The 25,815-nt window shown below is 34.6% G+C and overlaps 1 protein-coding gene across 1 annotated transcript in view; it reads left to right on the plus strand.

Moving 5' to 3' along the window:
- Positions 1-25,815, plus strand: part of SEMA3A (semaphorin 3A) — a 200,733-nt gene that overhangs the window by 62,325 nt on the left and 112,593 nt on the right. Inside the window, exon 4 of the mRNA XM_008686188.2 lies at positions 14,503-14,622. Within this exon, the coding sequence (XP_008684410.1) occupies positions 14,503-14,622 (120 nt within the window). The remainder of the gene's footprint in view (positions 1-14,502; positions 14,623-25,815) is intronic.

Consider the following 25,815-nt stretch of genomic DNA (forward strand, 5'->3'; position numbering starts at 1 on the left):
AAAAAAAAGGTGTTCTGTCAAATATTAAACCATCCCAAATTGATGCATATGTTAGGGCTATTGGAAAGGAGTAAATAGAAAGAACATGAAGTAGGAGTCCAGAAAAGTCAGGAATTTTATGCTGATACCCCCAATGACTCATTAACTGTACGCATGCAAGTACTTCTTTTGGAGTGCTTTATTATTTTATCCATTACATGAGGCATTACATATTTTACAATTGTGACAAACAAGATTAATCGTTTTTGTGAAAATTATTTAAAAGAAGAAAATATTTCACAGGTATAAGGCAAAACACAAAACTGAATACACAAAAAAATATTAACATCAGATTATGTTGAAGGATTTCAATGTGATAATAACTAAGGATGGATAGAAATTGAGATTTTACTGGTATACAGCTGTGACTTTTAAAAACAGACTCTTTCCCTTTCTATAGTGAAGACATGGAAACATAATTATTGAGAATCTTTCCTGTGTCAAGTACTATGATAATTTAAATGCTATTTTGTAAATGTAATTTTAATAACTTTATGAGGTGGGTATCACTACCCCCATTTTCTTGATCAGGAAATAGAATGATTCAGAATATTCATTCAGAATCTTTTCATTCAGAATTTTAGAACATTTTGAGTAGTAAGAAGTTGAGATCAGAATTTCTGTGCCTCTGATAAAGTTTTTGGTGTCATGTGGCATATATGGATTTGAACTTGCTTGTTAACACACAGAAACTGAACTATGGAGATTCTAATAAATACCTATTCTGGTTTTATCAAGGCCGTTGGCATAACAGCAACCAGCTCACAGCATTCCTATAAGATTGAAACAATCACAAGTGAAATTATTACATAGACTGTAATGCACGATACAAATACTATTATTAGTGTTACTAGTATATGCAGTAAAGTTGCTTAGGCAATTTCTAATGAAAACATCATTAATGTGATTAATTTGGTTCTCTTTAAAGATCATGACCACTGTAGTGTTACACTATTCAATTCGATTTGAAAATTAAAGATAATATGATACTGATCTGACAAAAATATCTGGATTTTATAATAAGCACTGTACCCAAGTACAGAACATATTTGATTTAATGATTAAATCAGCTCATTGAGTTGCTAAGATAGCAGATAATCTTTTGTGTTTGTGGTTTCCAAAATTCACCTCAGTGCATTTCCCTCATATTTTATGGCTCCCCTCTGCCCTTCCCTCCTCTCCTCTCCTTCCTTTCTCTCCCCTTCCACTCTGGTATCAGTACGAAACGGAGGGATTCTGGTGTTAGCCCAGATGCAATGAGTTCAGCAGCTGCAGTAAAGTCCTGAGCTGCACAGTGCCCTATGGATAACCCTAATTGTGACTTCGGAGGTTTCCTCTCTAAGAAGGGCAACTTTAGTTTATTTTCCAGGCTTATTGAAAATGCTTATGGGGTTCAAAGAACTAAATTAAAAGGAACAAGACATGCAAAGTTTGCTAAGTCTGATACAAGGTATTCATGGCACCTGATCATTTCATACTGCCTTGTAATAAACATTCTGACAGCTTACAAATCATGTCACATACATTATGGTAGAGATAGGTGTGTTGAGAGAGGTAAATTTTTGAAGATTTAATGGTATGTCAATATTAGCCATACTAATCTTTTCAAAAGTGAACTAATTAATGTAACATGATAAAATGTTCTTTGGTTATTACTTTACATTCTTTTGAATTAAATCCGTTCATTTGCTGTATATTTTGTTTTCTCTTTGTTAGCACTTATTTAATGAAAGAAAAACACAACAGTTTTCATATATTTTGGTTCAAAAAAACCCAAATATTTCCTCTAGCTCCAAACACCAAACACCAAACACTATAAAATATATTCAATTAGTAAAATATATTTCCTACTATTTTTCTGGTAACCCATTTATTCCTTTAATAGTGCTTTTCATTAACCTACTATTCAAAATATATTTTATGCATTTAAATGCATTTTATTAAAGTTTATTTTCTTTTCAGGAAACTTCATTTATGTACTTCAATTTACATATCTATTTTATTTAAATAAAATACATGGCATTTATTCATTTATTCATAATTCATTATTCATGCTTTTTTTCCATTTCTTTCTTAATGTGAGATTTTAGAAAATAGCAATTAATTGACTTCCTGGATAGTATTAATGTTTTTACCAATAATTTCTTAACCACTTAGAAAGAAAGACTAAAGGTAAGGAGTTTTTAAGAATTTTCATTCAATATCATTGATTTTTAAAGTGACACATAGTTTGATAGAAATTCTGTACTGTATCTTGAGTAAATAATAGCTGTGACATGTGGACAGTAATTCCTTTCAAAGAGCCCTTGTGGTGCTGAAACCAGAAGAATGAGGTTTGAGTAGTTTTTGTAGCCATCAGGACTCCAAGGTAGAATTGTAACCAAAATAGGAACTGACCTGAACATTTATAGAAAAGTAAACTAGTGACCTCCATGAGCGCACTCCATGGTTTCTAGAATCTGAGTTTACTGTTTCCCTCTGGTTTTAGTGTTTTCTTAAGAAGTCCTCTAAAAATAAAGCTCCTGTATTTTTTTAAAAGATTTTATTCATTTATTAGAGCATGTAAGTGAGAGAACACAACCAGGGGGCACAGCAGAGAGAGGAGAAGCAGACTTCCTTCTGAGCTGGGTGCCCGATGCAGGGCCCCATCCCAGGCCCCGAGATCATGACCTGAGCCGGAGGCAGACACTCAACCAACTGAGCCACCCAGGGCCCCAATAAAGCTCCTTAAAACAAACCTTCCAGGAGGAAGTGCTGTCTTCTCAGTATTAGATTCAGATGCAAGAGTAAAATAAGAAAAGTAAGGCAAAGGCACTGACTAATTTTGTATATCTTGAAAGTGGATCAGTCTTAAGTCTGGTTAAGTTGGTTAAGACAGTACGGCTACCTGGGAAGTCAGGATATGCCACTAGATTGAACCTACATAGTTCCTGTCCATCCGTAGTTCCTTAACCTACATAGTTCACCAAATATAGCATCATACAAAAAATTGAGCCCCTTCCCATTCTCCCAGGCAGCTGGAAAGATACACACCATCATTTCTTACGGCTCAGTTTGGCATCAAACACATGTTAAATCAGCAGCTGGAATTCAAGCAGCTATTCCGCAAAGATGGACTTTGTGGTAAAGAGGGAATCTGCAACCTGAGAGACATTTATATTTCCTTTCTTTCTACATGTATGTGTAGATGGAGGGAGCGAGAGAATATAAATGGGTCTTAGGCTGCTGATAAAAACATTTCTGACAACATCATTAATCTGTATTTATTATTTTCCCTTTGTGGAAGTGAATATACCAGATATGTGCTTTCTTGGTGTAATAGGTTCTACCCTTTTATATTGTTGTGGCATTCCTATATTAGGGGAGTTGAATGCTCATGAACTTTTCCATTGTTGTAACTTGAGAGTTGTAATTTGAAAAAAAAATGATGTATAATATTATTGGACAGAGTCCCTGAATAAGGAGATAAATGCAATCCAGATATCTCTATTCTGACTGTTATTATTCACCTTTACTTTGATTTTTGATATTTTTTCTGGTCCTTAAAATCCACTTTGTTATTCACAATAACATTTCTATTGAGGGATTAACTTCCTTGACCCTGTTTTGCAAATGAAAACTGAATACATGCTAAGCTGGTAAAAGAATCTGTTTCGAATCAATAGCTCTCTGTATCTTCTTTGTTTATCCTACTAAACCATCTCTCTTTGCACTAAGTTTCAATAAAACCAAATGGCAACCGTATGACTGTTAGAAATATTTTGAACATCATTGGAAATCAAAATTTCAACCATCTGAGATGAACAAAAAAAAGCAGATTCTCATAACATTGCTATTGTTGGATACATTTCAAAGCGTATTTTCATGCACCTGAATTTTGGGACATTTTTGTAATTCTTGAGGGATTTATTTTTATATTTTTGTCCTTAGTTATTCATTTTTAATGCTGTGATGTATTATAACATGTCTATCAAATTTATCATGGCTCAAATTGCAGGGCCTAAGCAACAATTTTTTTTGCCAAGTGAATGCAATGGAGAATTTGAAGCCACACATGCATCTTAAGTTTCGGTACAGTCCAAAATGCACATTAATCCTTGAATTTCATTTACTTTTTTAAAGGTCAAAGTTGGTAGCAACTTTATTCTATTTTTTTTATTTTGTTTTAGGGACTTCAAGTCATGTTAAAATTTTTTTAAGTGGTAGGTGAATTACCTCCTAATTCTATAAACATCTTAGGGCTTCATTAGACCTCAAAATCTTGATGTATAATTGTTGGGAGATAATTTTTCATGGGTCTTTGAACACAGTTATGCACATCTGATAAATAGAGGCACTGACTGCCTATTTTACAGAAAATTTTTAAAGGATATTTGTATAGTGAAAAGACCTGGAAGGTAGTGTCTCTTTCTTAAAAGGCTGGTTTGCAAGCCTTGAGAAAGAGAGATAGTGTCTCGCTTGGGACCAAAGGGCAGGTATGCTTACTGTCCAGTAACTAAAATCTCCCTCAAAATGTAATGGCCAGCATGCTTGTGACTATTGTAAAATATTCAGGTTCCCTTAACCCAGGGCTTCTCTGCTATAATGGAACTCACTGCATGTGTGGGTTGTCACCTGGCCCTCTTCGTATTGCCCACTAGGAACTGGAGCTTGGGGAACTGGCAGAAGAAATGCTGATTCTAAGACTGTTGTTATTTTTCTGGGTAATAATGTCCTTTATCTCTGATTCAGGAGCCATGTAACTTCTGCCAGCATCCGTGAAACTATTTGAGTAACTTGTTATCTGATAAGTTAGACAAAATCAGAGACCCTTTACAGTTCTTGACAATATTGGCTACAGTTTTTGTGGATGTTTTAGATGATGGAAGACTATGGTCACTGTGTTCATTTTTAAATATAATTCCCAATGATGAAATCTGATGACACTTCAGGTGTATAGACCACTGATTTTTGATGACATTTAGTAAAAATCTTATAAAAGCCACAGGAATGAATGTAGACTATCATGCACATGCACATGTGTGTGTTTACTTCTGCCTGGGGGTCAGTATCAGGTAAACTGAGCAAAACGATTACAGTTTAAATTCTGCATTCAGGGGCACCTGGGTGGCTCAGTCGGTTAAGCGTCTGCCTTCAGCTCAGGTCATGATCTCAAGGTCCTGGGATCGAGCCCCGCATCGGGCACTCTACTCAGTGGTGAGCCTGCTTCTTACTCTCCCTCTGCTGCCCCCCCTGCTTGTGCTCACTTGCTCTCTCTCTCTCTGTCGAATAAATGAATCTTAAAAAAAAAAAACAACAAAATAAATCCAGCATTCAGAAGTAGTAGTAATAATAATTATAATGGTCACTTGTGGTGAGCATAGTATAACATATAGAGTTATCTAATTACTATGTTACACATCTGAAACTAATGTAGCATTGTGTGTCAACTACACTTCAATAGAAAAAAGAAAAATATCCATGTAAGTGGACTAAAAAATACATACATATACACATATAAATATATATATAGTAGCTAATGTTTAATGGGAGCTTACTATATATACCAGCTATTGTTCTAAATGCATTAATTTTATTAACTAATTTATGTAACTCCTATTCACTTGTAAGGTACACATTTCCTTTCAAAGCAACTAAAGAACCAGTTTTGTATTTTAGGCAGAAGATACATAAAAAACGGAGCTTTTCCTTTAAGTTTTTTTAGAAACTAGAATTTATTCATATTTTGAATTAATATGTTTTCTAATATGGCAAGATAAGGTAGTAATTATTATATTTGAATTTCTATGAACCAAGTTTCATATATATAAATTTAGGGTCTTTTTTTAATCTTTTAGATTCAAGATTAAAATTTAAATGCAGTTGCAAAGTAAGGCTAGCACTTAAAATAGAGACAGTATATAAAAACTCTCAGAGTGTTTTGGGATTTTAGATTGTGTGTTTTTGTTTTTTGTTTTTTTTAAAGTGGAAATTTTAATTGTATCCTTCAGTGATTGAAATGAAATTCAAATATTTGACATCGGTTGACAAACTCTTATGTAGGTTTGATTAGACACTGTATATCACCCAGGTATCAGTGTACATACTTTTAGGGTAGAGTAAGCATTTTATACCTTGTAAGGTTCATTAGAATGATTTGGACAGTTCCTCTGGGGTTTTGGCCAATGACTTCTAACTACATAGTTAGCAGGTGTTCCAGGTCAAACTGACATGCAATTTCTAACAGTCATTCTGCTTCTTTATATATTTAAAAATCTGAATGGATTTCTACTCATTTCTGAGGGTATGTTGACCATCACATCATAGATTTAACATGAAGTCTGGGAATATTTTTCTTCAATATACTCTGTCTCAAGGCAAATAGGCTATGGTCAACATTTCACTATTTTTCTTTGATTTGGTCTTGTAGTAGTGAAAATCACCCTTATGTCCACAGGACATCACAAAACTTCATAAAGTTCTATTTATATCATTTAATTTTTATATATTTCTCTTTACCACATTTTTAAGAGTGGTAAGGAAAACAGAATGCAAAATTATAGTATCTAAAATTTTGACACTATTTTAGGAGACTGAGAATCTTAAATTTTGTTTTTAGCTTTCCTGCATTCAGAGCAGAACATTCTTGGAGATTGTCATAATTACATTCAAATTGAGTGCTAAACATACTAAATATATTGTATTCTCTATACTATGTGCATATAGATGTGTGTGTATATGTGTGTGTGCATGTGTGTGAATCAAAATTTTTTTTAGTTTTGTGTTTGAAGTGATACCAAAATTAATATAACTTATTGTTTCTAATCTTCATATACATTTAAAAAGAGGAACCATTCACATTTAGAAACAAATACAATAATCAACTAATAACTTGTGTTTTTCTTTTTAAATGGATCAAATCCATGTTCCTCTTATATTACATATCACAGTGAGCTGTTTTATGGTAGTAAGATATTTCCTTTTATAACTTAGGGTTTGATCAGAGACCAGAACTTGTAAGAGTGATGTTAAAAAGGATTTTATTACAGGGATTTGACCTTATACAGTTGTGGAAGATGGTAGAGAAATCTATGGATTTCTGGAATCTATTGCCTCTGAGTCAAGTAATGATCCTGAACTTTTTGTAAGTCACCAGGATTGGCATTAGGGAAGAAAAGCTCCCATCAAGTGGGAAGAGCAAGGACAGACTGAATCCCGCAAGGATAAACTGGGACCCACAAGGGCAAACTAGAATCAGTGTCTCTTTCACTACCTCCAACTTCGATGACTTGGCCAACCTACAGAAGAAGCTGGTATTTTTTGCTATGGAGCTGCACAAGTTCCAGGACCAGGTCTTACAGAAGTTAACAAATAAGATCTGGTAGAAGGTGAAGGAGCTGCAGGCCCAGATGCTGCCCCATGTTAACAAGGTGGCCAGCAAATGAGAACAACTTTGAGAATTTTATGGTTGCAGTTCAACTTCTGCCTTCTACATCTCATGCAGATTTCTTTTATGGCTAATCTTAACTAGGTTATGGGAAAGAGAATTCTAGGAAATGTAGTTCCAGCTTATCTAAGTTGACACAGTATAGTTCTGCTACAACTATTAAACAATTGCTGTATTTGCTGTTTGACTGACAGTGATTTATGCCATGTACCACTTTGATGAAAAGACTGATTATAATTTATAGTCCTCCACACTTGGAAGACTGGAATTTCATGAAAATTCTAATGAGCAAAATATAATTTCCCTTTGTAACAAAAATGGGTACAGATTAATATTCAATACCAATTTTATTAAATCCACCTCTCCTTACATCAAGTATGGGCTTAAACTCCGTTATTTGTCCTTAAAAGGAAGGAACAATTCATTACTGAGTTCTCGAGTTCTCGCCCAAGTCATCCCACAGTATAGTGAATGGTGTGAGAGCTAAGCATACATGGAAGTATTCACGTGAAATACACAGATGATTTCTTATTTTAAGAATAAGATAACAGCTACTGATTGATTAATAAGTTCTAAGGAGTTATGCTAAGTACTTTTTACTGTATCATTAATCCCAGTTTTAGTTGAGGAAACTGAGACTCAGAGATCCTACGTAACTTTCTGATAGTCACACAAAAAATGAAAAATGTTTCCTGAATAATTCTAACCCATGTCTGACTAAACTTTTAAAGTATCAGATTAATACCTACATGTTATTCCTATTTTGTTATTATTATTTCATTACTTTTGCTCTATTTAGTTTTTTTAAAAGTTTGTTTGTTTGTTTGTTTGTTTATTTATTTAAAGTGATCTCTATACCCAACATGGGGCTCAAGCTCATGACCCTGAGATCAAGAATTGCATACTCTTCTGACTGAGCCAGCCGGATGCCCCTATATGTTTTTCTTAAATTCTCTGAGAATGTCTTTTCAAATGTAAATGCCTATCTTAGAAAAACTAACATCTTTATAAAATATTAATAAATATAAACAGATTTTAAAATTCTAAAGTTCTAAATTTTCGTTATATTCAGAAATTATTTATAAAATTAATGTAATACCTATGCACACATATATCTATGTGTGTATATACATATATAGTAATATAGATTATATATTACATATGAATTATTATAAATGGCCAAGAAGTCTCCATTTATTAGAAGATACGCTAAGAGAACATTTTATATTATTAACTATGTAACAACATTTAGTACTTTGGACAGTAAGTATTACAACCAAAAATTTTCACTTTTCATATTAGACAAAGCAGAACATGGTGTAGAAGAGAGAGATACGTGAATGAAATCAAACATTCCTCTAAAATCTGGATTTCATTTTTATTTCTCCTTCCTCATAGCTATATCTCATAAGTGATTGAAGATGCAGTTCATCTCCTTATTTGAGTACTAAATTCTATTATGATAAAGCTTGTATGTTAGAATTAAATATGCCAACTAATTCTATCCACAGTAAATCTCTTTAGATTCTAACTCTACCTACTTGGTGTAAATCATGGACTTAGTCGCTTTAAGGCATAAACACTAAATACTCAACATGTTGCATAAAATTGGAAACCACATACTATCGATGAAACCAGAATAGGGATTTTTGACTACTTCAATAGTTCTCCTGGTTTGGCAGTAAAATATTTAGGTTGGTTTCATGTAATATTTTACCATTATATGCATTCATTTGAATATATGGTAAAGAAAGGTTATGCTAGGTACATATTATGGGCCATTCACAATGAAATAACTCCAATGAATGGTACAAATATGATAATTAACTAGATTGATAGCACAATATAAAAGAAAATATAAGCTAAAATGTAGATATCATCGGTTTCTCTGGTCCATATGGAATCTCAAAGTGAAATAGCTTAAAACTCCTTTAAATAGTAGAAGAGAATTGTACTGGGCAACTTTTGCTAATACCATGTTCTGTATATGGTGCCAGTGTGTATAGTCCTTTTGACCTAGTTTGAAGATTTCAAGTAATTTGAAAGGAAAATGTTTATAGAATCTGAATCAGTATTTCTAGAACTTCAAACAAATCGTCAATCCTGAGGTGAAAAATCAGTCAAATGGGGCACCTAATTGAAATGAGCATTGAAATAAAATGATTTGGAACCCTGTGTAGGAGTCTTCATTTAGTCTATCACATCATTCAAGCTACTTTAAAATTTATTTTTCAATTACCATAGTTTTAAAGATGTTATAGCTCATTAATATTCATTAATATGAATAGGCTCACAAACTTAAATAGTGAAATAATGCCAATTTTGTTGTCCTAGTTCAATCATTATTTAAAATTCTCTGGGGGCGCCTGGGTGGCTCAGTCACTTAAGCTTCAGATTCTTGATTTCAGCTCAGGTCATGACCTCAGAGTTGTGAGATGGAGCCCTGTGACTGGCTCTGCACTGAGCGTGGATCCTGCTTAAGATTCCCTCTCTCCCCTCTGCACCCCCCCCCCACTGGCTTGCACACACATTTTCTCTCTCTCAAAAAAGAGAATTCTCTGAGATGAAAACAAAACAAAGCATTAAGGTGGGCAGGTCAAGTGGTTTTATTATTCTGTCGTTCTTCTTGATATGGTGAAAACAGGAGTGCCTGGATGGCTTGGTTGGGCATCAGACTCTTGATTTCAAATTGGGTCATGATTTCAGGGTTGTGAGGTTGAGCTCCAGTCCTGCTGGAGCTCAGCAGGGAGTCTGCTTGAGCTCCTGTCCCTCCCCCGCTCAGCGCCCACTTACATGCTCACATACGCTCTCTCTCAAATAAATAAATAAATAAATAAATAAATATTTTTTAAAAAATAGTGAAGGTGAAAATGTCTCCGAAAGTGGACAGAACAGCCCACTCACCATACCATAAGGTGGATGAAATTCCAGGTCACAAATTCAACATTAGATGGCTAATGTAATTAGAACACAGTTAAATCTTAGTTTTCTTACATATGCTTCTTTGAAGAAGAGATATCTAACATCCTTTAATGAGTCCTAAGGTAATAGGAAGACATGACTATGGATGATCTGGTCCCACCTGTAATAGCACAGTGTTAAAAGGAAAAAAAGACAAAACATTATTGCTAGTTAAGTACGGAACAGCTTAAATAGAGAGAGGGATGAAGTGAGTGACAGGAACAATCTCACGGATTACTGCTTTGGCACGAAGACTCTAGTATTCAGCCAGCTTGCCAAATAAATTGACCAGAGAAAAAGAAAGTCAACAGATTAACTTCAGGAATTAAGCTTATTAATGGATTTCCATGCAAAAATGTATCCACCCATCATGATAGGAAAAGGATTCCTTTGCTTTCCCAGATGGTAGATTATACATTAAAATATTTCTACATAAACTACTGAGGGGTTAGAGACTTTTTTATTTTAAATGAATGTTCACTGACCTGAGGCAAGGCTATACTATACCCATTCATTTTGGGCGGATTTTTATTTGAACCAGAGCAAGTTGTTTGATTTAATCATGAACTGAATATATTTGAATAGAACTGTTCATCTTTACAGCCTTCTCTCCTCTTTTCTCTTATTTAGAGTAACATTTCACTGCTCCATCCATAATTTAAGAACATGCAAGGAGGTAATTGGAATTGGAGGTAAATTACATTATTTTGTAGAAAGTATAATTATCGGAAGTTAGTTAAAAACACCTCAATTCTGTTTTAATTTTCATGCACGGAGCAGTTGTTTTGACAGATGGATGGACTTTATTTTTGTAACCGTCCGGGAAAAGTCTGCGTAACATAGTCTAATCAGTGCTACATATTTGTAATGTTTGTTTTTGAATCACCGTGCATTTGGCTCCTATATCTTTTCTCTGGGGGTAGACATTTTCTTTCTAATTTATTTTTCCAGGCTAGTATCTCTTTTGTGTAATTCCTCTATCAATTTGATCTGAAAGCGCTAGAAACCTTTAAAAAGTAAGTGCAAGTGGTTTGTCACTAGGGATGATGAATCATTGTTCCTCAGGTGTGGCCTTGGGGTTTACTGGTTTACTACTGCCTTTGCTTTTACTTCTAGGCAAAGTTAACAATTTATAATGCTGTGGGTCTGGAGTACATTTCAGTAAAATAAGAGGTCAGTATGGTTGCTTGATTCTCGGGAAGCCAACTTGTTGCTAAACTTGTCTGTATATATCAACTTAAGTTTCAAAAAGGATCAAGATTTGAAAAATGAATTCATTTTGAACTGATTACATTTTCTTTATTGCGTTGTAAATCCGCCGGTGCTGAGCAAAGCAGTGCAGTAGTTTAATGCCAAAAAGTACATTACATTCTAAGTTTTAAGAATCGTCACGGTTCAAGAAAAGGTCAGAATCACTCTTCCTCTGTCTCCTTAGAACAGAAATGTGTGAAGTGTGTTTCCTTTTTCTGCCACGCTTCCTTCTTTTTTAGAGGAATGTCCAGGCTGCTTCCAAATAAAATGAATATCCTGTTTTGGAACATTTAAAAAATAAATAAAAAAAAAAATAAAAACCACCACACACACACACACACACACACACACACACACACACACAAACAAACCCTTGTCAGCAACAAGCTAGAGAATGAAGGCAAATGAATGACAGAATTGATACTCTTTTATGTAGGTTTTCTGTTTTAAAGAACAATCCTTACTAACAATGCTTCTTTCAAGTTTTTGTTCTTCTCTGTCCAGTACTTTTAATTCACTGCTTCTTTGCAGCTATTTTTTTAACCAGTTTTGAAACTATTTCATTCAGTTTCTTTGTTTCATTTCAAATGTCTTAGCCTACTCTTCAAACCTAAGAAATTTCTCCCCATTCTATTTGCATCAGCCTTCACTTCAAAATAATATTGAGCTAGCCCCCGGGCATGGCAGCAATACAACCTGCTTGCCAGCTAGGAGAGTTCACTGGGGAAATGAACGGGATCATTCCAGGCCTTAGGCCAATAGGGTGGGTCTACTCCGTTTGTAGCGCAGGTAGACTCTGTTATCAGTATTCTCAGTAGAACCTTGAGCTGCGTTTCACAGCTATAGTCAGTCCTATGACTGTTTTTTTCCCCATCAGCTCTGTAGAGGGATAGCTGTCATACTATAGTGATGCTTGACAGTTAATAGAGAACAAAATTATGATACTCAGTGTAGCTCGATTCCATGGTTTTCAAGAACCCTGAATTTTTAATTATTAATTATTGCTAATCAATTGCCAATCTATAAGAGATATGAACTCACAAATTCTGTGATCTTAGGATTCATAACAGTTGCAGATATGACATGAGTCTTCATTTGTGTTCACAAGTATCCGTGCTCATAAAATATTTCCTCTTTTTTATTGTGGAAAACTAGGATCTATTCTCAGATTTCTAGGATGTTCTTAGGTATTACTAATGGGATTAGAGAATTTGAATTTGTATTCAGAATTGCATGCATATCTTTAAAGGCATGGCAGACAAACTGAAACCCTGTTCTTTTCTAAAATGAACAAGACATCCATCTGGTTCTGCCACTATTATTTATTAGAATATTCGTTTGCTTACCAGTATGTATGCAGCCAGTTTCTTGGTTTCAACATATGGTGCCAGAACTGGTTATTTATAATCATGACTGCTATAAGATTGAGTCCACAATTAGGGACGGCTGTCTTTATGTGAAAGCAGAGTATGTGGCCACCTACATGTTTCAAAAAAGGGGGTGCTGTAAAACATTTTCCAGAAAATGACTTCTTTGCAAATGACTGAATATTCTTTAAAGTACAAATAAATCCTTTGGGTAAGAGTCATGAATGCCTCATTTGTAAATGAGTTTATCAGATGTTTCCCTCTCCACAACCTTTTTCCTCCGCCTAGACATTCATGCCCTTGCCTCTTGGGAGGAGAGAAGCTGTTAGAGAATGGGGAGTTCATTGTTGAGAGTCTTGAAAGTTAGGTTTTATCTGTTTCATCTCAGTGTAGCTTTAAATATGAGTGAGATCTATATACTCTTCAAGTTAGGAAATTTTTCTTGATAGCAACTTGCAAAAATTGATTTCAGAGCTTATTTTTGTATGTTAAAATGCTTTACCAGACAAAAAAGTCAGGATCGAAGTGGCAAAACAGTGGTAGAAAATAGATGTTTATTTTAGTTACTCCTCTAAACTACTCAGCCCGTGTTACAAAAGTAATGGGGAATCATAACTAGGAAGTTACTTATTTTACCTTAAATTGGTTTACTTCACGTTTGGGACAGTGTATTTATAGGACATCCATCGGTCTCATCCTAGAAAAATCAGAGATGATGAAAAGCAATTATTTGAATTTAAATAATAATTATTCTGCTCAAGTTTGGTTGTCTGCTCCTTATTTTCTGGGGACATAGAGGTAAAACCAAAATAATCAGCTGCAAACACAATATATAAACGTCATGTGGAAATATACTTACGTTATTGTAACACCTCAGTTATAAACTCTGACAATGAAAGTCCAAATGCTTTCTGAGCTTTCATTTGAAAAGTCACATGTCACAGAGGTGAATTTGGGAGTGTTGTACACTTAGAGGTGCTGGGATCAACGCAGTCTTCTATTATGTTTGCCAGCCTTGTTGTAATATAGTCTGCTTTTCATCTTTATCTGCATATCTAGTTATGTATTTGGTTCTTATTTCCAAATGTTTATAGGCAAAAACACAAAATTAGTGAGGACAGTCTATGATCAATAGCAAAATAATTTTCAGTGAACTTATTTAGCACGTGAATATACATTTGACTATTTTCAAAATGGATCTTATGCATTCCATGATGAACTCATATTTTATACTGATATGTATTCAATTTCTAAGATTTGTTATATGGTTAACAGACCATAACATATCTATATTTTAGTTCATTTAATAATATGGACAAACAATAGAAAAATAAGCCCTAAAAATGTTGTGAAAAGGACACAAAAGAAAAGAAATCTGTTCAAGCATGCCTCGCATCCTGGAGGATCCCTCAGTCATGCAGACTGTTAGAACTCACTGGTTTTCCTTTTGTTTTACAGAAAGAATGTGCTAATTTCATCAAGGTGCTTAAGGCTTATAATCAGACTCACTTGTACGCCTGTGGAACGGGGGCTTTTCATCCAGTTTGCACCTACATTGAAATTGGACATCATCCTGAGGTAAAGCTGGCTTTTTAAAAAAATGGTATTTGTCCATGACCCTTTCCTATTCAAATGCTTCATTACTAATTTCTTCAGCTCATTTAGCTTCTGGTTCGCTATTCAGTGGGATCTACTTCAAATTCAAATGCTGTTATTAATTTTAATCTGTGAATGTGAAAAGAATGAGACCATCACTCAGCAATAACTATGGAACAGGAGGAAGGAAGGAAGAAAGCATTACTTTCACCCTGGTTTACAGAGTCCAACCCATTTTGCATGTGCAGCAGATGTCAGCAGGCGGAATGTGTACTGTTTCCTCCTTCATTTGTATATTGCCAGCTTTCCCCTCCATTTCCATCCTCAGCCAGAAGTGTCTGCCACCCCAGTTGTTTTCTTCTGCCTAGGGTTTAAGGAAGGATGCCATATATGTGCACAATGATCTGATCTCATGTTTGGCCTAAATTACTCACATTTGTGTTTTTGCTTAGTTTCTGTATTCTGAGCTATAATTTTAGCAGTATGGAAAGGAAAAAGAAATGTTTCTTTAATTTGTTGTACATAAAGGATGTTTTAGTGAGGAAATTAAAGTTAGGTAAATTTAATTAAAACTAGAGATTTAGGGAAATATTTAAAGGAAAACTTAAGAGTACTGAAAGCAGTTCCATGAATTGGGCATACCAGTAGCCTTCAATTATAAGCTGTTTTATAATTTTTTGGCACAAAATGCCAAGAAGAACAAAAGCATTCTTGTGAAAAAATCATTTGTGACAGAATTTTCTTTCAAATTGGAATTTGGAAATACTCAACAAATAAAGGATTTGTTCCCCAAATATTTCTGAAATCCTAAAGATAAAATATAATTTATATGTTAGCCACTTTTTTTATAGATTCTCTCCCTAAATTTTCTTAAGGTATCTCAAATTAATACAAAAATGTTCTTTCAACTGAAAGGCTTAGAAATCAAAACAGTTTGTGCTATAACTTTTTTGTATAAGGAAACACCTTAGAGACTGTGTGGTTTCTAGACTAAACACAATTATTATTACTTTACTGATGATCCTGGAAAGATTAAAATACTTCCCCAAGTCTCACCAGTGCAGGCATTTGCTCCTCATCAGCCTGTTCCCCCTGTGCCTCCTCCCTCCTCTCCGATACAAGCATGTATAGTATACTTGCTGAAATACCCAAGAGTTTGAAGAAAAACTAACTTAAAGAAAAGGCAGTTCTACTTAAATTACTTGTTTCATACTGATGAAATTAGAAATAATTTCCTGCACATGGTCCAGGAGACTTTGTATGCTTAACTTTTTAGCACCTCCTGGATAAATCTCTCCCTCTTTGCTTCCTTCTCAGCTATTCCTATGGTCAGGCACCCCCAGAATTAGGCCTGGGGTAATTGCCCCACTATTCTGTATTTGGGAGAAAGCTCTAGAAAACTTCTTCCATATCATATTGTACTTTTTTTCAGTTTTTCAGGGATCATGCTGTACAGGGCAATGGAATCAGGAGAGCTGAGCTCCTAGCACAGGTTAATAGAAAAGACATGGGCTGTGGGGTCTCATCCGGCTTCTGATCTTGTTCTACAACTTACTAGCTTTGGAGCACTGGAAAAATTCCTTAACTTCTCTGAGACTCTGTCTCATAATATATAAAACAAAACTGAAAAGAACCCCTTTGATCTTCAGTGTCCATATATTGTAAATGGGAGGTTGACTCCAACTGCCTTCCAACCCTCATAGTAAGGGCATGACCCACTGGCATTTTTTGTTATAGAAACTCAAGGAGTTCTAATCCCATCATTGTTAAACATGTGTCCTATGTCCCGGAGCGCAGGGATTTTGTCTGACCTCAGCTGGGACTAGATGCTTGATCCGGAACAAGCTACTTATTTTCTTTGTGTCTCTGTTTATGTATGACTGTCGTGAGAGTTTAACATTGTCTAATAGGTAGTAGGTACTGAAAAAAATGTCAGTTATCATTTTTAAAATATAAATCTACATTTCAGACTGTTGCTGTCTTTCATGTTAGTAATTGCCACCTTGTACCTCACTTTATCAGATATTATAAATTACTGCCCTGGGCTCTCCTCTTTACCAGGTGATTCTTGCAATTATCTTAATTTCCTTCATTTTTAAATTTAAAGCTTAGATGATTTTGATGGCCATTTAAATTAAAATACCATATCTTGTTCTTGTATTTTTATCATTTTCCCCCAAATATTGTTTTTTTTTTAAGTCTATCTGAAGTTGCTGTTAAGTAGAGTTCACAGCATATTTCCTTTGTAATTCATCAACTATTAATTGCTCCCTGTATGGGTGAGTAAGGGAAAGGAGAGGTATAGGTTCTGGAGCCAGGCCATTTACCCAGGAAAATTAAATAAATAAATAAATAAATAAATAAATAAATAAATACTTCCCTTCTAATCTCCTTTGAGGTAGGATTATTAGGATGCAGATATTTTCCCAAGATTCTGAAACAGAGCTTTTGAGAGAGGTCCTCCTTCAGAAGCTCAATGATCTTGATTTGCATGGCAGCTATACATTGGGAACTACTGTTCCAGACTCTTTAGGAGGTCAGAGGAAAGATGATTATGCAGTCATCTGGGGGAATTTGGGACAGTCTAGACAGTCCATCTAGGAAATTCTGGAAAAGGTATTATCAAGATAGCTTGTCTAGACAACATAAAATTTAATTTTCTAATGCTTAAGTTACCTTAAGAGAGAATCTGTTTTAAGTTGATCTATACTGGTATTTAAAATCCTACCCTTGGATTTAGACGGTTGTGCTGTTTGTGAAGTTGAGAAGAAGGGAGAAGATGTGCTTCATGCCCTTAGGAAAAGAATGACAGCAATGGAAAGACTGGAAGAAGAGGCTATAACAGGATTGTTGGATTTGCTGTCATGAAATTTGAAACTTTTACTTATAAGGATGGCTTTTCATATAAAACTAGGACATATCTTTGTCCTATATTCTAGTTTATAAGTAGCACGAATACTTTGCTGTTACCTGCCTTACACTACATAAAATAATGAAATAGTACCCTTTTTAAACCTCTGTCCTGCCTTTACAGATTACAAATAATTTCATCACACACAAAAAAGACATTTTGCTTTTCACTTTTATCATGGCCTTGGAGACATTTTAACATTCAGTTTTCTCTTTACAGTGTTATTTCTTTAAAATAACTCATTATCTTACGTTGAGTTCCTCAAATTGTTGAAACTCATTGTTAGAAAATGATACTGTGGACCTACCATTTCATACAACTGAATGCCACAGAAGTAGACATCACTTTTGAAGCAAATCAAGACTCCCTTTATTACTTAATAGCCACAGATCTTGTAGGAGGAAATTAACAATTCCTTTAAATAACGATAAACAGTTTGCAAAAAAAAAAAAAAAAAAAAAGAGAGAGAGAGAGAGAACCCTTGCTTAGTCTTCCAGTTATGACAATAGACCTTAATTTAGCCTCCTAGCATTTTAATAACAATATATACACTCCTGAATACTGTATTCCAAAACCTCTCTCTCCCTATAGTGACTGTCTTCTGACCACACACAGTATGTCATTGATTACTGTATTAAACAGATTTTCTGTTTCCTGTAGTACAATTGGGAATTGGTAGACCTATTAATTAACTCCAGTTCTATAAGATGCGTGTCAGTCAATCCTTGGGTATCTGCCAGTGGTACTTGACACTACAGATAACTGCCAGTGAGGTCACATACTTTATACACATGTGTGTGTTTATCTTAAAAATGCACGCAGAGTTCACAGAAGGAATGATTCAGAGCTAGAGTACAGATGAGTTTTGAGTTTAAGTTCTCAGCATCCATGCCATTCAAATGAAAAGTGTAAGTCATCCTTACGAGACAGAATATTCCCAAATGGCTTATGGTATATGGTATTTCCTCTTCAAATTTACATCTGTTAATAAAAAAAAAATGGATGAATTTAGGAGGAGTATAGCTTTTCAAAGAAGTCTCTGGATGTTTTCTCAAATTCCAAATGGGCCTTTTCTATATACTGGGCAGGAAATCTGAAGAAAGATGGACCCAGATGAGAGCTGGAAAATATTAACTCTATAAATACTCTCATATTGTCATGATCTCAATTTATGATAGAACCAAAGGGACATTAAGAAATGCAGTGAAGCTTAATGGCTATCTCCAAGGTCATTTCTACAATGACAACCAATATATCTAGATTAAAATAAAATGTTTTGTCTGGTTCTTCCCTTCCACCAAGAATAAGGCTTTGCTTTTATGCAAAATTTTGAATCAAATGCTCTTAGTTACAGTCTCCAAGGCCAAAATGCTATTTAAGTGGTAGTTAAGTGTTCTGTTGACTAATTTATACATCTAATCTAACCTTTTCTTGAATTATCTCTCTCAATGCATTATGCTGTTTACCCCAGCAGAGCCCAAGTTTATTTCTAAGAGAAAATACTAAAGCTGAGAAATTTAGATATCTTGGTAAAAAACAATGAGAAGTTACTTTTGGGCAGGTAACATCTTCCCATCTTTCTTACATTGGAGTCTGAATTTACTTTGTAGAAGGCTAAGTGAGGTGGAAAAAGTCAGGATTCCTTGGAGATTTCTTCTTGGCTGCTCATTATTATTTCCACCAGAGGCAGTGTGTTCCTCATTTGCACTACTAACTGAGCAAAATGTGGTTAGAGCAAGTCCATAATGGTTTCTAGGTTTCTCTTTCCTAATCTTTCAATGCTTGAATCACATTGGAGGGTAGACCTGTACAAGTTACCATCCTGAAGAAACAATACCACCATTTATATTGTAAATTAAATTTTAAAACACTCTGATGTTTGTATTTGAGAAAAAGCATCATAGCATAGTTCATAGTTCATTCTTCTTCTTCTTCTTTTTTTTTTTAAGATTTTATTTATTTATTTGACAGAGATAGAGACAACCAGCGAGAGAGGGAACACAAGCAGGGGGAGTGGGACAGGAAGAAGCAGGCTCATAGCGGAGGAGCCTGATGTGGGGCTCGATCCCATAACGCTGGGATCACGCCCTGAGCCAAAGGCAGGCGCTTAACGACTGCGCCACCCAGGCGCCCCCATAGTTCATTCTGAGTGAATTTAACAGCTCGGCAATATATTTTTCATTAGCTATTAACATTCTAAACTCCACGTATTAGCAAAGACAGTTTTTCAAAAGTAATTGAATTAGTAGCTAAGTGAGGTAGTAGGAAGACCTAAGTTATGATTAGAATCAAGACTAGAAAAGAAAAAAAAAAGTTTGCAAATGGTACAAAAAGAGTGAGAGAGTGACAAAAATCCCCCACCCCCTGTTTAAAATGTTCCAAATCACCATTTTATTTTTTCACTTGGTTGCTTTAAATATTTGATATGAAAACACCATAGTTATGATATTAATATACTTGGTTCAGTTGTAAAAAGGTTTTTTTTTTTCCTCATGATATTTCACTACATTTTAGTCCTAAAATCAATGCCAGATAAAAATGGAAATGTTAGCGTTCAATTCTTAACTTGTAGGGTATTTAGTTTCATGTTTTATCAGATCTGGTTCACCTTTTGTCAGAAAAATAATTTGTACAAAATTAAACAGTTTTCTAAAGGCCACCCATATTGATGCAATGACATCATTATGAATTACTTATTAAAAATCTTTATTATATATAGTACACAGTTTCTGAATGGCATCTTCATTCACAATCAGTATAGATATAAAGACTAACTCATATACAACATATTAATCAAAATATTTTTCCTCTCATGAACTCTCAAAGACCTTACATTTACTGGATCTAGCCTATCATTGGAGGTATGTATTACCCAAGTTACTCTTTCTGCTTTTTATGCCTTTTTTTTAATTGATTCCTCTGCACTCATTCCTCATATAATCTATTTCAAGGGGACATTTCTATCCATAAAAACTTTAATTTGTTTGTTACCAATGTTACATTTTACAGGAAACACACAGAGTAGTAGTACTAAACCCCATTGTCTGCTCACCTCCTTGGTCCATTTTTATCTTATGTTCCATTCTCCCTCCTCCACTATGACCCTTTCTTTGCCCTTGAACTCTGGTTGTGTGTTTTTCTTCCTTTATCTTTGTCTCCGTGCCTAAATTATTTTCTTTGGGACCAAACTTTAAGATAGTGGAAATACAGGTTAGATATATAGGTGAGAAAGGCATTAGTTTGATGTATTTGAAACTTAAGAAAAATAGCAGAATAGACTTCGGTGAATTTCCACAGATCAGAATGTATTTGCCTTCTCTTGCAATATGTTTCAAATGGGCATCAGCAAGTTATCTTGTAGAATTGTTGCAGATGGTTCACTTTGATGATAATCTGAAAAAATAATATATAAGTACATTTCTACATTATTTGGGTAACTGCCTCATAATCATGTAAAACCTTAAGAGTTTGTTTGCTTTGGGGCTCCTGGGTGGCAGAGTCCTTAAATGTCTGCCTTCAGGTCAGGGCGTGATCCCGGCGTTAAGGGATCGAGCCCCACATCAGGCTCCTCTGCTATGAGCCTGCTTCTTCCTCTCCCACTCCCCCTGCTTGTGTTCCCTCTCTCGCTGGCTGTCTCTATCTCTGTCAAATAAATAAAGTCTTTAAAAAAAAAAAAAGTTTGTTTGCTTGAGGATTATGATCATGTGAGTGCCAAGAACACTCCTTTAATTTTCTTGGGCTAATGAGAAAGAAACGAAGGTTAACTTGATATGCAAATGATGTATTCCTGCCAAGGATAGGCCAAAGTAAGGTCGGAGTGGGCTGTGTGAAGGAAGTTTTTGCTGTGGTTGAAGTAGAGAAAAGTGGTTAGAAAATTAAACCATCCCAGAGCATAGAGGAGAGTTGAACTACTGGGCCCAAAGACTGTAGCTTTTAGACATTAGAACTATTTCATATTGCAAGAAGGTATTTACTTTTTAGAATACACAATATCATTGTCACATTGCATTACCATTGCTAATTTTTAATTGTATTTCTTTTCTAGTTTTGTTGGTACTTAATTTTAATCACAAAAAACATATAGTTCTACAAATTTACTTACTGTTAGATGATATATGATGGAGGGTGACTCTGACAGCACACTAAGAAGATACCTTGTGGTAGCTTTTAAGCAGATAGTGTTCGCTGTTCCCTACGTTCACATCTGAGGACGCTCTACTTGCCCTAGTGTAATGTCCCCTGGTATAGGGCTCCTCATGGTTCTCAGCTGCTCCAGATGTAACACATGTGGTCAATTTGGACAGGATGAGAGCTGCAAAGTAGAAATAACAAAGGCTGGTGATGAGAATCAGTGCGAAGTGATGAGAATAGGACTGAGGTGAAAAGGAAATGAGAAAACCAGAACTTCTGGAATACAAGTTTTATTTATTAAATAGATTTGAGGGTGTACTAGGAAATAATGGAGGCTTAACATTTATATCTTGGGTTTTTTAGAATTGTAGCTACAGTTCTGCTCACTTGCTACAATCAATGCCCAAGTGATATTGGAAGCAGTTTGTATTCAGATGACTGATTCAATAGAGATAAAACTGACTTTAAAAAATATAGGAAACATTTTTCCTAAGCAAGGTCCTAATAATAATGGTGAGGAATATAAGTACAAATGTCTGCCCCCCAAAGAGCTAACATATATGTAAATATCTAACTTCACCATAGGTGAAAACATCAGTAATAATAATAGTTATACTCCCAATAGCAAACAGCTATTGAACAATAAACATATGGCCTGGGATGGCTGCTTTGAATGTGTTACCTCCTCCAGTCTTCACAAAATCTGATAAGCTAGGTACTCTTGGATTCTCATTGTACTGTTGAGAAAGTTAAGGTTTTCATGGGTATTTTGGGATGTACTTGAGGCAAGCATCCTATTCAGTGGTTTGTGTCTGAATCCACAACCTGTTCCTTTAAAAGGAAGTACCAGCAGCATGCAGGGAGAGAGAAGGGTTAAAATCACTAATTCTAATTTAAGGGATTAAATTAGGTATTTTTGTGTTGTATTTATTATATTTTAAAAATAATGTGTGCCTTGTTTCAACAAGGTGATGACTGTAAATAAGGGGACTTCATGAAGTGAACAAAGATGTTCACATTAGCTGAATTTAGAAAAATGGGTGGAGTATTGATGGATGTGGAAGATAGTAAAGACTACAAGGACAGAAAAAAAGGACAGAGTCATAAATGCTGAAATGACAAATATCCCAGTGTGCATAGAGTATAGTGATTTCAAAAAAGGAGGCTGGAAAATTAGGATCAACTTGAGTTTGCTGAAGTAGTCAAGAGCAATATCAATGTTAAGAAGAGACTACTATTATTTCCATGATTGGTTTTGAAATGTATTTTTGTGTTAACATATTTTTGGTGTAAATATGAATGGGTGGAGGTACAGGGTGATGAATGGACATTTTGATACATTTTGAGACTCTAACAAACGTTGAGTAGTGTGACATGATGAGACCCTGAACTAGTATTGAGAGAAAGATACTGAATAATATTTAAAATTCTCATAGGAAAACAAGAATAAAAATAATACCCAAATCTCAGAAGCCACTAGGTAAAATACAACTAAGAGGGCAATGTTTAGTTTCCCAATTCTTTTGTGATAATTAGGCAGAGAAGTTTTGTAGCATATCGTGGTTCATACACCCTCAATTTTCACTTCTAAGTCTACAACTATGTTGAATTTATGTTGTACATGAAACATTAAGCTATTGTATGCAAAGTTACGTGAATTTCTCACCCATACTGTATCACGAAAGCATGCTTTCTCCGAGCTTGTAAATCCAGAGAATGCTATTTTGTGTAATGCATATGTGAAAGCAATTCAAACACACTTTGTTTAAAAAATTAAAAAACAAACAAAAAGCAACTAACAAAAAGAAATAAGATATAACATGTAGTACTCAGAAACAATGATTTTAATGAAAAATCAGGCTTTATTTTTAATTTCATTATTATAGCTTATACTGATTCTGTGAAATTTTTATGCAAATGATACACCTGATTTATCCTTTGTTATTCTGTTCAGTTTCTTTCCTGCTATAACTACTCCCCATGATTTTTTCATTATGTTTATTACCATTAATGGCTGTCTTTATCTGGTTGCCCGATGGCTTTATCAGTATTATAGCATTTGATTTTCACAACTTTGTGATAGAAGTGTTAACTCCATTTTTCAATTTAGGAAACAAAATTTCAGGGTCATATAACAACATACCTATATTATCACACAACTGGTAAATCTGTTGTCATAACCATCATAACATGTGGCGTTTCTGGTGACATAAATCTTTTGTCTGATATTGTACCACCTATATCTTACTGGAATGATGCTATGCCTTTTTTGTTTTAGGTTTTTTATTGTCATAAGAATACTTAACACAGGATCTAGTCTCTTAGTGCCTTTTTAAGTGCATGATTCAGTATTGTTAACTGTAGATACAATGTTATAGAGGTCATCTCTGGAATTTAGTCATCTTGCATAACTGAAACTTAATACTCGTTGAGCAGCAGCTCTCCATTCCCCCCACCCACACCCCCTGGCAACCGCCATTGTACTTTCTGTTTCTGTGACTTTGACTATTTTAGATTCCTCATTTAAGTGGAATCAGAGCATTTGTCATTCTGTGATGGCTTATTTTACTTAGCATAATATCCTTCAGATTCATTCCAGCTTTATTTGAATAGCTAAGATATAGAAACAACCTAAGTATCCACCAACAGATGAAAGGATAAAGAAAACGTGGTCTATACACACAACAGAACATTATTAAGTCTTAAAAAAGAAAGAAAGCCAGCTGTATTCAACAACATGTACTACAGGTTCATTAATACTCCGGTCTAAACACTCTCAAAATATTAAATCTCAAATAAAACTAATTACAACTTGAATTATTAGGAATGTTCTTGAAAGAAACGTTAAGTTCTTTGTATTAAAAATGTGACAGTACCTGTCAAGTTGGTAAAATTTGATGGCAGTGGCAAATTCATGGAGTCCTTTAAAGAAAATGGTAGTAATATAATCAGGAGTCATGTTTCAGTAAAAGAAGTGCTACGATAGCTCACAGGAACACTTTCTTTCTTTCTTTTTTTTTTTTTTTAAAGATATTTATTTATTTATTTGACAGAGAGAGAGACAGCCAGCGAGAGAGGTAACACAAGCAGGGGGAGTGGGAGAGGAAGAAGCAGGCTCCCAGCAGAGCAGGGAGCCTGATGCAGGGCTCGATCCCAGAGTCCTGGGATCACGCCCTGAGCCAAAGGCAGACGCCCAAAAACTGAGCCACCCAGGTGCCCCCACAGAAACACTTTCTGTTTCTACTAATTCTCTATATAATCTAGATATTGAGCAAAGATAAGCAAAATGTACCTACTCATGCTTCCGCTCAGACACACCGGGGAGTGGTAATGTGTTTTATAATCTAGGAGAGTTGTAATTCTTTCTTACTCAAAAGGGAAACTAGGAATCTGTAGCACTAATAGCAATATATTTAAAGTAGAATGCTTAAAATATAAAAAAAATAAAAACGAGTTTTGCAACTCTTCATTTAAAGTTAGCAGTGAAACATGTCCTTTTCCTTTTTCTTGATATTTTAGTTATGTACTATTTCAAGAATATTGAAAAGTCTGGATGCTGATATATTTAGAATTTTAGATTCTCTAATAAACAGAAAATATGTAAATTTATATGGCATACAAATTATCAAATAACAGAAGACTGTCAGTCATCATTCCATGTTTCTTAATATAAATGGGCCTTATTAAGCGATTTCTGCCTATGAAGATACTGGAATATTAATGTACTAAAAAACTACATTTTTTACTCAAATTTAATTTTGTGCTTAGGAGTATTTAGAAATCCCAGCTAGAACAAATGAATTTAGAGAAATGTATATTTATATGAAGGTACATCCTTTAATCATTGCCTAAAAAATTGAATGGCATAGGCCTTAAAATTGTATTTAACACAATTATTGGTATCTTTGCATATTGTGCTATTATACATTGGTAATTTAAATCCATTCCTGTATAAGGGATAGAAACTGTGGTATCAGTGCCTCAGTACAGCTTTGAGATTTGTTACATTTACATGCAGGAAATACATTGTTTCAAATTGTCAGAAATCAAACTGTATAGAATGACTACTTTCCATTTTTATTTTATTTTTATTTTCCAGTCTGACATTTTAATTCAATTTTGCATCTTTGTTC

The sequence above is a fragment of the Ursus maritimus genome, unplaced genomic scaffold (assembly GCF_017311325.1).
Source record: "Ursus maritimus isolate PB19 unplaced genomic scaffold, ASM1731132v1 scaffold_3, whole genome shotgun sequence".
Lineage (NCBI taxonomy): Eukaryota > Metazoa > Chordata > Mammalia > Carnivora > Ursidae > Ursus > Ursus maritimus.